Source organism: Peromyscus eremicus, chromosome 7 (genome assembly GCF_949786415.1).
Source record: "Peromyscus eremicus chromosome 7, PerEre_H2_v1, whole genome shotgun sequence".
Lineage (NCBI taxonomy): Eukaryota > Metazoa > Chordata > Mammalia > Rodentia > Cricetidae > Peromyscus > Peromyscus eremicus.
Window position 1 is genome coordinate 102,991,910 of NC_081422.1, and position 13,095 is coordinate 103,005,004.

At 41.6% G+C, this 13,095-nt stretch overlaps 1 protein-coding gene across 9 annotated transcripts in view; it reads right to left on the reverse strand.

Annotated features, from left to right (window-relative positions):
- Arih2 (ariadne RBR E3 ubiquitin protein ligase 2) overlaps positions 1-13,095 on the reverse strand; it is a 51,982-nt gene that overhangs the window by 38,313 nt on the left and 574 nt on the right. For 4 of the 9 annotated variants that reach the window (XM_059268686.1, XM_059268692.1, XM_059268688.1 and 1 more), the window contains exons 2-3: positions 10,621-10,682; positions 8,726-9,073 (exon numbers count right to left, since the gene is read on the reverse strand). In XM_059268686.1, coding sequence (XP_059124669.1) covers positions 8,726-8,977 — 252 coding nt within the window. In that variant the 5' untranslated portion in view covers positions 8,978-9,073; positions 10,621-10,682. Of the gene's footprint in view, positions 1-8,725; positions 9,074-10,620; positions 10,683-11,280; positions 11,333-11,839; positions 11,864-12,574; positions 12,894-13,095 lie in introns of those variants that run through there. The other 5 variants (XM_059268687.1, XM_059268691.1, XM_059268690.1 and 2 more) reach the window with 5 other exon arrangements.

Genomic DNA, 13,095 nt, shown 5'->3' on the forward strand with positions numbered 1-13,095 from the left:
TAATGGGATCTGATTCCCTCTCTTCTGACATGCAGACAGAACACTGTATACATAATAAATATTTAAAAAAGAGAGTGAGAGAATCTAGGGAGAGTTACAGAAACTAGGGAACATTTCCCTGGCTCTATTGCAGTTAAAAACTCATGAAGTAAGAAGAGCCATAAATATTAATAACAACTGGCTTAATTTTCCTATCCACAAGGCTTGACAAGTGAGCACCATACTTCACTGACACTGAAGTCCTGAAGTTTTCAAAGTTTCCTTTACCCCAGTAATAGACACTTCACAATAGTCCATATTTTATTTCCTTTTCCCCATACATTACAGAGTCTCACGCTAGTACAGAAAGAAGGTAATCTTCTACCTTCCATGATCACTGCCCTGTGGGGTCTGAATGCCTTCTACCTGAATGGAATTTTTTTTTTTTTTGTTTTTGTTTTTGTTTTTTCGAGACAGGGTTTCTCTGTGTAGCTTTGTGCCTCTCCTGGAACTCACTTGGTAGCCGAGGCTGGCCTCGAACTCACAGAGATCCGCCTGGCTCTGCCTCCCGAGTGCTGGGATTAAAGGCGTGCGCCACCACCGCCTGGCGAATTTTTTTTTTATTACATTTACTTATTTGTGTTTATACATGTGTGTGCATTCATGTAAGTACAGTTATGTAGGGGGTGGGCAGAGGACAATCTGCAGGAGTCAGTTCTCTCCTTCCCTGTGGGTCCTGGGGAAATCAAACTCAGACCATGTGGCTTGGTTAGCAACCTCCTTTACCTACTGAGCCTTCTTTTTTTTAAAAAAGATTTATTTATTATGCATACAGTATCATGCCAGAGTGTATGCCTGCAGCCAGAAGAAGGCATCAGATCTCATTATAGATGGTTGTGAGCCACCATGTGGTTGCTGGGAATTGAACTCGGGACCTCTGGAAGAGCAGCCAATGCTCTTAACTGCTGGGCCATCTCTCCAATTCCTTTCTACCTCACTTTTAAGGCTCTCCTGTCTCAGTACTAAATTCAGGCAGCTCACTGTGGCTCCTGGACTAGATCGAAGTCCAAGTAGACTATTTCTTTTCTCTCTTGCAGCAGGTAGATGGGGCCTTGAATATTTGCTTCTCTGACCATACTTTGAACATGACGCTAAGAGAAGAACATAAAAGGAAAGAGGTATATTTTGCAATTCACCCATCATCATCCATCATATCCCTGACTGGGCCCTATCTGGGGCTCTGCCAAAGCCTGAGCACCTTTCCCTGAACAAACTATTAGCAAATGATTCAAGAACATCCAGGCGTGCTGCTATATACCTGTAATTCCAGCATTCAGGAAATAGACAAGATGACCAGAAAATCTGAGCTACACAGCAAATCTGAGAGCAGCCTGGGCTACATGAGATCCTGTCTCAAACAAAGCGAGGTGGGGGCACTGGAAAGATGGCTCAGTGGCTAAGAGTGCTTAGTGATCAATCATGAGGACCAGAGTTCAGATCCCAGCACCTATGTCAGACAGATCACTGACAAGTGATCTGACATTCTCTCTAGCCTTAGTGGGTACCTGCACACAGATGTACACATACACAAACACACAGAGACATGAACACACACACAACCTTTTTAAAGAGTTTCATAGAACAGTACTAAATGACAAAATTCTTGGTTAACTAATCTATATTTTATAATAAAAAGTTTATCATGGGGCTGGAGACATAGCTCAGCAATTAAGAGCATTACCTGCTCTTCCAGAGGACCTGGGTTCAATTTCCAGTACCCACATGGCAGCTCACAACTGTAACTCCAATTCCAGGTTATCCAATGCCATCTTCTGGCCTTAGAGGGTATCAGACATGGACCTGGTGCAGGTAAAACACCATATTTTCTTTCTATTATCTACCTATCTATCTGTCTGTCTGTCTGTCTGCCTGCCTATCTATCTAAAACATAGATTATATAACCTGATATGGGTGCTGGGAGCCAAACTGAGGTCCTCTGGAAAAGTAGCAAGTACTTAAAAAATATCTATCTATCTATCTATCTATCTATCTATCTATATTTATTTTATCATCTATCAGGCAGTTTACAACCACCAGTTACTCCAGCTACAGGCAATCCAATGCCTTCCTCTGGCTTCCATGGGAAACCACACACACAACATATAATCATATAAACATACACATAAATAAAAACTTTTTGTTGTTTTTCTCAAGACAAGGTTTCACTGTGTAACTCTGGCTGTCCCAGAACTAAGAGATCTGCCTGCCTCTGCCTCCTGAGTGCTAGGATCAAATGAATGTGCCACTATGTCTCATTATATTTTTCCTTTGATTCTTGATTTCCTTGATTCTCAGCACTCAAACGGAGACGTAGAACTATCTGTAACTCTAGTTCCAGGGGATGCAACACCCTCTTCTGGCTGCCATGAGCACCAACCATACAAGTACTACATAGACAGGAATGCTGGCAAAACACCCATATATATAAACATTTTTTTAAGTTTTAAATAAGGTTGAAGGCCAGTGAGATGGTTCCATGTGTAAAGGTACTCGCCACTAAGGCTGATGACCTGAGTTCAGTTCACTGAACCAACTGGTAAAAGGAGATAACCAATTCCTACAGGTTGTCCTCTGACCTCCACATGTACACCACAGTACATGAAAACCACTCCCAGATAAATAAATGCAAAATAAGGTGGGGAGTGATTGAGGAAGACTCCTGACAACCCACAGCCTCCACACACAGGCATGCACACCCCATGAGAACACATGTACTTCCATGTGTGCATGAATGCACACACTACCACATACACAAAAGACAAGGGGGGAAGACAGAGCTAGGTACTGTGAAGGCACACCCAGGAAGGCAGCAACATAAGGGTTCCCAGGGCTCATTAGCCAGCTAGCCTAGCCTACTTGAAAAGTTCCAGACCAGCTTGTCTCAAAAAAAAAAAAAAAAAGGACATGAGGAATAACACCCAAGCCTCCAGTACAGGAACACTCACAAGAAGAAAATATAGTAACAAAGGTAATTTTCCTTTTTTATTTTTCTTTTTTTGAGACGAGGTCTCTCCGTTGTGTATCTCTGACTCTACTGAAATTCTCACAGGCCAGGCTGGCCTTAAACTCAGAGATCTGCCTGCCACGATACCCAGAGTAATTTTTCTTTACATACTGCTACACGATCACTAAAAAGGTTATGCCTACAAGATTTTCTCTCTCCCCATTTCTATAATGAAGCACTCTGCAGTAGTCTCATCCCCACAAATATCTGATATCTATAGTTTTCATTTATTAACAGACATTTCCTTAGCTCTTGATTTGACTGCCATGGCATTTTATTTTTTGCAGTACAAAGAACAGAACCCAGACCAGTGTACAAGTGGACAAGAGTTCTAAAACTGAACTGTCTTTCAACCCTTGTTTTTTGTTTTGTTTTTTCCTCTGTGTAGCCCTGGCTGTCCTGGAACTCACTTTGTAGACCAGGCTGGCTTCGAACTCACAGAGATCTTCCTGTCTCTGCCTCCTGAACTGGGATTAAAGGTGTGTGCCAACATGCCTGGATCCTTGGTGGGTTTTTTTGTCTGTTTTTTAAATACAAGTTCTCACTCTATAGCCCAGGCTAGCCTTAAACTTTTGATTCTCTTACCAATGACAGGCTTGTGTCACCTTCAGCTTCACCTTTTTTCTTTTTCCCAGGACAGGGTTTCTCTGTATATCCCTGGCTGTCCTGGAATTCTCTCTGTAGACAAGGTTGGCCTCAAACAAAGATCTGCCTGCCTTTGCTTCCAGAGTGCTAGAATTAAAGGCGTGCACCACCACATTCTAATGCTGGTACCCTACTATAACTAAAATCCCAGTATCCCAAAGATTTCAAACTCTAGGCTGGTGAAATAACTCACTGGGTAAAGACACTTGCCGCTAGGCCTGATGATCGAGTGTGATCTCTGTGACCCACATGGTAGGAGATAACTGACTTCTCCCAGTTGTCCCTTGACCTTCACAGGTACCCCATGGCATACATGCACATAGGAAAACAAATACTCCCCCCCCCCAAAGGTCTCACTGTGTAGACCTGGCTGAACTAGAACTCACTATGTAGACCAGGCTGGCCTGGAACTCACAAAGATCAGTCAGCTACTGCCTCCTGAGTACTAGATAAAAAGTATGTACCACCATGCCTGAACCACAATTTTAAAAAGATAAAGATTTAAATCCCAAAATATTTACATTTTTAAAACCTTATGCTTTATAAAACAGATATTTAGCAGTGAAATTCTATGTCATTCCTCAGACTTAGATAGTTTCTGTTCACAGAAAGGTGTTCATGAGGCTAATTTTAAATTACACATCTAAGATTTTCTATGAACCAAGCAGCAACTAAATCATAGGAGATACTTAAATGCCCCAGTATGTCATAGCGACTGATGTTGTGCAAGCGACTGATGAGGATACCAGTAATAATAATGGTCATCATACCCAGCACCTCTTTCATATTCTATTTTTTCCCTCCTACACTATTGTATAATACTGTTTTATTTTTGTTTGCTTACTTTTTAAGAGGATCTCATGTAACCCAGGCAGGTCTAAGGATCTCATGTAACCCAGGCAGGTCTAAAACTCACTATGTAGCCACCTCCACCCCCGCCCCCCCAAATGCTAGTATTACAAGTGTACAATACCATATCCATTTCCCCTTCCCTATTATTGTTACCTTTCTCCAACCTCAACCAAGTTCTAGAACCACTTCATCTTTTTTATAATGGTTTATTTTTAGTTTATAGTTTATGGGCATTAGTGTTTTACCTGCATGTATGCATGAGGGTGTCAAAAAACTGGAGTTACAGACAGTTGTGAGCTGCCATGTTTGTGCTGGGAATTGAATCTGGGTCCTCTGAAGAGCAGCCAGTGCTCTAAACCGCTGAGCCATCTCTCCAACCCTTGTAGAACCACCTGAAACAGAGTTCCTCTATATGTATGACAACTAAATCTCAACCTATGTTGCCCCAAACCAGGAAGGAGGAAAAAAAAAAAAAATGATGCTAACATGCTCTTAGTGAATTGCAGGGAGAGAAAAATCAAAGTTTGTCTACCAGCAACAATGCTTTTGTGGGTTATTTTCCTCTTATCTCATTTCCTTCTTAACCTTTTTTCCTTCTTAACCTGTTTCAACTCTCCATCTCCTAATTTTCAATTCTGTTCTTGGTTCTTTTTGTTCCTTTTTTTCTTAGTCTTGAAGGCAAAATGATTTCTTTCCTGGAAATTTAGAAGGACGCACAGCAAAGACTAGGAAACTTAACTCTCATCAAAAGCAGCAGCCACAGCTCAACAACCAAGTAAACCACAAGTATTCAAGAAATTATCTAGTATCCTCCGTGAATGCAAACTCATGACAGCAATGATGGCCAGGACCTGGCAATCTAGTTTAAGAGATGATGCCAAAATGCACAAAAGGATCAAGCATAAAGCCATCAGAAGACTGCAGTACATCATTAAAAACAAAACGAAACAAAACAACAACAAAAAAAGCACACACTCACAGGAGAGCTGGATGTACTAGGAACACCTGTAGTCCCCAAACTCTGGAGACTGACTTAGTAGTATTCAGAGTTCAAGGCCCACCTGAACTATATAGCAGCAACACTGTCTCAAAAACAAACAAACAAAAAAACCAACATAAAAAAACCCACAAAAAAACCAAAGCCCAGACATGGCTTTGATCCAGTTCAGGATCACTCTGGTCTTTGTGTCAAATTCAAGCACAACCAGAGCTACATAGAGAGGCCCTATCTCAAACAATAAAAAATGGGCTGGAGAGATGGCTCAGAGGTTAAGAGCACTGGCTGCTCTTCCAGAGGTCCTGAGTTCAATTCCCAGCAACCACATGGTGGCTCACAACCATCTGTAATGAGATCTGGTGCCCTCTTCTGGCCTGCAGGCATACATGCTGTATACACAATAAATAAATAAATAAATAAATAATAAATAAATAAATAAATAAATATTTAAAAAAAATAAAAAATAAAAAATAAATAAATAAATAAAATAAAACCATAAAAACTAAGCAAAAAGCCTCTGAAAAAGTGAGCTGTGGTATCCTACACCTTTAATGTCAGCAGTGGGAAGACAGAGGCAGGCAAAATTCTGTTAGTTTAAGAGTAGCCTGGTTTACATAGTTAGATCCAGGACAGCCAGGATTACTTAGTGAGACCCTGTCTCAAGAAAAAAAAAAAAGGGGGGGGGTGAGGGGTAGATGTGAGGGCTGGAGAGGTGCTCAGTGGTTAAGAGTTTTTAGTGCTCTTGCAGAGGGCCCATATTCAGGTCCCAGGACCCATATCAGGCAGCTTACAACCACCTGCAACTCCAGCTCCAGGATGATTCAACACCTCTGACCTCCCAGGCACCTGAAGTCATGTGCCCATAGCCATATAAACACACACACACACACACACACCTTTAGAAATGATAATATACCATCTTTAAAAAAATGAGAAGAGGAGCTGGGCAGTGGTGGCACAGGCCTTTAGTCCAGCACTCGGAAGGCAGAGGCATGTAGATCTCTGTGAGTTCAAAGCCAGCCTGGTCTACAGAGCGAGTTCCAGGACAGCTAGGACTACAGAGACACCCTGTCTTAAAAAGCCAAAAAAGGAAAAAAAGTAAAAAGAAATTAGAAGAGAAACTGTCAAGTTTGTGGATCTATACTAGATAGGTTATTTGCCCATGGTTATATTAGGATGTGCCCATTTATGCAAAGGACTTCTAAGTTTTTAAACTTTTCTGTCCCACTTAAGGCTGATAACCAGCTCTAATACCATTTTATTATTCTTTTTCATGGTCAGTTTCTTGGAAAGCCTTCCCTAGACCTTATCACCTTTCTCTGTCCTCAGGGTTTTTTTAGATTGTCACTTATGCTTTCACTGAGTGAATCTCCTGGAAAGTGCCCTAGGGCACTGGTTGAGTCCACACTTGTAGTCAAACAATACAGGTATGTGGGATTTAAGGAATTTTTTTTTTTTTTTGAGGAAGGGTCTCACTATGTAGCTGTGGCTGGCCTAGAACTCAGAGATCCAGCTGCTTCTGCCTCCCAAGAGCTTTAATTAAAGGTGTGCACCACCATGCCCAAGCTCTGAGGGATTTTTGAAGGGAACCAGGGAAATGTTGGTCAGAACTGTATGTATGCCAATGCCGGCTTCAAATACCTTGTGTAGCTTAGGAGGACCTTGAACTCCTGATTCCCCTGCCTTTACCTCCCCAAGTGCTGGGATTAAAGGCCTGCAGGACCATGCCCAGGCCAATAGCATTATTGTGCTGGACACCAGACATTACATACAATAATCCTTTCTAGAAATTCATACATGACACACATTGGTATTTCCTTCTAAATAACTACAAGAAAATTTGTTTGGTTGGAATGTCTTGTTTTATTTGGTTATTTGGTTGTCTTTTTTTTTTTTTTTTTTGAAACAGTGTCTCACGTGGCATCAGCCAGTTTTGAACTCACTATGATCTTTCCACTGTAACCTCCCCAGTGCTGGGATTACAGACATGTTACCATGCCCAGCCAATCATGCCCTCTGACCTTCAATTCAGCTTATTTGAGGAAGGAGGTACACGCATGACACAACACATATGTAGAAGTCAGTTCTCTCTGCCACCTTTACATGGTTCCAGAGATTGAACCGAGGTGGTCGGGCTCACTCATGTGACCAGCGCTTTTACCTACTGAGCCACCTCACCAGACCCATTGACCTTCAATTTGATCCAGCAAAATCCATGGGATAATTCATGAAGGAAAGTCAGCAAAAAAGTAAAATAACATAAATGTTCTCATTTTCACATTTTGGAGAACATCTTGCAAAGAAAGCATGCTGGGAAAACGCCTAAATAAGCATTTAAAAGAACATGTTGGGTATCAAGAGGGCAATAACTGGCCTAAGATGTAAGATTCTAAAAGTACGCTGGTTTAAAAAAAACAAAACAAAACAAAACAAAAAATCATCTGGGCTGGAGAGATAGCTCAGTGGTTAAGAATACTAGCTCCTCTTCCAGAGGATCAGGGTTCAATTCCCGTCACCCACATGGCAGTTCACAACTGTAACTCCAGTTCCAGGGGATTGATACCTTTACACCATATGCACATAAAAGTTAAATAAATTATTTAAACAAACAAACAAACAAAAACAGCATCTGTTGGAATAACTGAGTACAGTCAGTCTTGCTAATTCTTGTAATGATACCCCCAAATACAAGCTCTGAGAACTGTTTTTCTTAAGGTTATTATGAAAACTCTCAAAATAGATAATAATCATCAGTACCTGAATTCAATGAGTCCTTCAACCCAAAGCACTAATCCCAGGGCAAACCAGGGGATATGGTCACTTTTAAGACACTTTATCAAACAGTTGTATAAAAGACAGTGGTTCAGATGCACATCATTTCATCAAGATTCACAGAACTCACTTTCTGAAACAAGTAAAAGCTGGGCAATTCTGTCATATACTTCTGATCTGTCTTGAATTTATTCTATGCCTCCTTTGTAATTCTTAACCTGAAGACCTTGGACATGTTTCCAAGTTCATTATTTCAAAACAAGTTAATATGACAAAATATCTAAATGATGCAATACATACATAAGTTTGGGTTTCTAGCTATACAACCATTCAAACAGTATGTAAGAGTCATTAATCAACACATCATCCCTCAATTTAACCAGGGAGATTACATCTGAACTGACAGCACTACTCACCTTTAAGACAGAGGCTAAGCTGGTCATATGCTCATGAAGGGCACCCTCAGACTCCTTATAGGTCAAGCAAGTGAACTGGTACTCTTCGGGATCAAAAGCATCAGCCCCCTGCTGCTCCACATCACTGGCTACTCCCACATAGTAGTCCTCTATGTCCCCAGGGTCCTCTTCCTCTTCTTCCTCTTCCTCACAGTTTGGGTCATAGTCCTCTTCATTGCTGTCAGACCCCTGGCTGTTCATGTCCACGGACATCTTAACATCCAGCCAAGTTGCAGATCAGGAAATCAGTTGCTTTTCCCCCTCCCCCCAACTTTATCGCTTTCTCAAATGCATTAGTGTTTTTGTCTTCTAAGAGAGAAAAAAAAAAAGTATTACTATTTTTCTATGAGAAATTATTCAAGAATCAAAATAACACAGCCCTAGCCCTGCTCCTATTATAGCCTATCTCAGCTCTTACTCAGATCCACCTGCCTCTAGAGTGTTGGGATTAAAGGAGTACACCACCACCTGCTCAGCTGCCCCACTCAATTCTGGTTTCACTGAGAACACCTCACTATCAATCAATCTTATCAATTTGATAAGTTGGCCTATGCTTATCAAAGAGAAGTCCTCACTAAGAGACAGAACCCATGATGACAAATAAACATGAAAGGCATGAAATATAAAAATGTCTTTCCTATGGCAAGGACTCATATTCCAAAGACACTTGCCTTCAATGCTGAAATTATTTCAAACCTGGTACCAAATGACAGGACAGAAGTGACTCAAGTTGTTCCCTGACCTCTACACAAGAAGCACTCACACACAGACATATACAATAAATAAATGGCTTTTTTTTTTTTTTTTTTTTTTGGTTTTTCAAGACAGGGTTTCTCTGTGCAGCCTTGGCTGTCCTGGAATTCACTCTGTAGACCAGGCTGGCCTTGAACTCACAGAGATCCACCTGTCTCTGCCTCCCGAGTGCTGGGATTGAAGGCGTGCGCTGCCACCACGCAGCAGCTTGCTTTTTTTTTTTTTTTTTTAAGGACTCCAAAATTCCGATGGATTTGTCCTTTTTTTGCCAGGTCCTTCAGGGAAAAATCTATCTTCATAGCTAGCTGTACAAATGGAGGAATTACAAAATGAATACCCGATTAAGGACACAATTCTATCTCACTATGACTTGTAGGGAAAGAAAACCACTGTTTCACAATCATCTATCATATATCTGAAAGACAGGTGCACAGATAGGAAAAAAGGTCTCATACTCCTTCAACATCTTCCTCTAGTCTACCAAGTTAACTAATTTTCCAATTGTAAGAGTTCTGCTCCCCAGGTGGTGTTGGCACACACCTTTAATTCCTAGCACTCGGGAGGCAGAGCTAGGTGGATCATCTCTGTAAGTTCGAGGAGGCCAGCCTAGTCTATAGAGCGAGATCCAGGACAGGCACCAAAACTACAAAGAGAAACCCTGTCTAGAAGGGGGGGTGGGGGGGGAGGAGGTTCTGCTAAAGTCTTGCATGGTTGAACGCGTCTACAACTTGCCCTTAAAAAGCTGAGGCAAAAGCTGGGCAGTGGCTGCACACACCTTTGATCCCAGCACTTGGGAGGCGGAGGTAGGTGGATCTCTGAGTTCACAGCCAGCCTGGACTACAAAGTGAACTCCAGGATACCCAGGGTTACACAGAAAAACCCTGTCTCTAAAAACAAAAAAACAAAAAGAAGAGAGAGAAATAACCTTGGGCTGAAAGTGAGTAAAGGTGCCTGCCACCAAGTCAAGCAACTAGAGTTCAATCCCTAAATCCACATTATTAGGAGAGAACCAACCAAAGTTGTACCCTGACTTCCACATGCAATACACACACACATGCACATCAACATAATAAAATTAAGGAAAGAGCTAATGTTTAAATCACCTGCACTTTTTAAAGATCTTTCCTGAAGGTATCACTCAAACAGTGTTTCATATGATTTCCATCTGAAATGAAAAGAGACAATATTTATGTTTTAAAACTGATATCCTGCTCTTGCAAGTTTATTGTTTTTGCTTCTTTTTTGGGGGGGAAGGGAGAGGAGGGGATTTTCCAGACAGGGTTTTTCTGTGAAGCAGTCCAAACAATTATCATGGAAGATTATTTCCAAAATAATGGAGAAATAGCTAGACATGGTGAGGTACTTGGGAGGCAGAGCAAGTGGATCTCTTGAGTTTGAGAGTAACCCAGTCTATGTATTAAGTTCCAGGTCAGTCAGTGCTAACAGATCTCAGCACTCCAGAGGCAGAGGCAGGCAGATCTCTGAGTTTGAGGCCAGCCTAGTCTACAGAGTAAGTTTTGGGTGGCCAGGACTACACAGAGAAACCATGTCTTGAAGAAACAAAAAATAAAATGGAATAATTGACCTATTTAAAATTTTTCTTTTTTACCTGTATTTTCACATAAGACACCTCTATAGGGCAAATAGAACCTGTGGTGATATTGTGTCCCCCAATATATTGTGCACCCTCATAAACTTATCTGGGGTCAGAGAACAGAACAGCCACTAGATAGACAGAGGCCAGAAAATGGTGGCACACACACCTTTTAATCCTAGCATTCCAGAGGCAGAAATCCGTCTGGATCTCTATGAGTTCAAAGCCACACTGGAAACAGCCAGGCATGGTGACTCACCCCTTTAATCCCAGGAAGTGATGGCAGGAAGCAGAAAGGTATATAAGGCGTGAGGACCAATAATAGCTTTGTTTAATGACAACCAAGGTGAGGTCAGTCATTCTAATATAATCTTCATAAAAAACAGCTTACAATGGCTGAGCATGGTGGGAAACACACCTTTAACCCCAGCACTTGGAAAGTCAGAGACTGGTGGATCTCTGAGTTTCAGGCCAGCCAGAGTTGCATGGTGAGATCTTATCTCAAAAATATAATAAAAACAGAAGGTTTACAAATGAGGAAGCTGGAATTTACAAAGGTTAAGTATCTTGCCCAGGATCATACAAAGCCAACTGGCAGAGCCAGCATCAGGATTCTATTTGATTGATGGTCTAAGAGTCTGATTCAAAGCTACAGAAATCTCACCAACAAGACAGCATGCTTTCAAAATCTCTAATTTCTACTTAGGATCTGTGAGAAGATGGCTTACAGGTTTTTCACCAACCAAATATTCAAGTAGGTGGGAATCCAGGTTCTCTCAAAGACTTGGCTGTTTCATACTTCCTGGTGTTCTAGGTCCAGATTTAAATAAAGGTTTTTAAAAAAAATATTTTAAACACACATATTTTCGAGACAAGGTCTCACTACATAGACCTGGTTGTCCTCAAACTCACACAGAACATAGTCTCCTGAATGCTGAGATTAAAGGTGAGTGCCACCATTAGGCTGTCAAAAGATTCTTGAAGGAATGCTGGCCTTGCTGAGCTTGGTGACACATTCTGGGAATCCCAACTTGGGAGCTTAGGAAGGAGGATCAAAAGTTGGAGAGCAGCCTGAGCTACACAGCAAGACACTGTCTCAAAATACACACAGAAAACCGAGTCCTGCCTTTGTTCAAAGGGGCCAATGTGCCAGTTCCTTAATATGAGAAGGTATTCAAGATGTTAAATACGCCTATATCTCAGACAGAATGGCACAATTAGTAGTTTTTCCAAGAGCCAAAGTCATCAAACCTGCCACTCATTCTGAGCTGGCGTCTAAGACATGACCACAAATAAGGATAAAGATCTCTTAAAATTGACAAGAGCACAGAAATTTGGTTAGTCTAACATGTTTACTCCAATTATGATACTTGGCCCTCAATGGTCATTTATTAACTATATTTTCGAAGAAAAACTACTTAGCCGAAAAATATGAATCAGCAACTTGTTTTAAAACTCCGCACCCGCCGGGCGTGGTGGTGAACGCCTTTAATTCCAGCACTGGGGAGGCAGAAGCAGATGCAGATGCATCCCTGTGAGTTTGTGGTCAGCCTGGTCTACATAGTGAGTTCCAGGACAGCTAGGACTATGTAGAGAGACCCCGTCTAAAATCAAAACAAAACTCGGCACGGTATCTGTCCTAATAATGGTACGTAGCCACTAATTACATGAGCTATTTAAATTTTACTTTAAAAAGTAAGAAAAGTTTAGTTTCTCAGACGTGCTAACTACATGTCAAATACTACATGGCCATGTGTGGCGAGTGGCTACCGTCCTCAACACCAAAGGTCTAGAACGTGTTCGTCGTGACAGAAAGTTCTATGAGTAACAATCAGAACTAAAGCGAACTCGTCCGAGAACACTACCGCCTCCCTCGAGTCTAGACCAGTGGCCTCGGGCGTGACCGCACGTCTCTGCGAAGCGCCGTGGTCTTCCAGAGATCCGCGCGGACACGGAACCCACGCGCAGGGAGGACCTTTCCCAT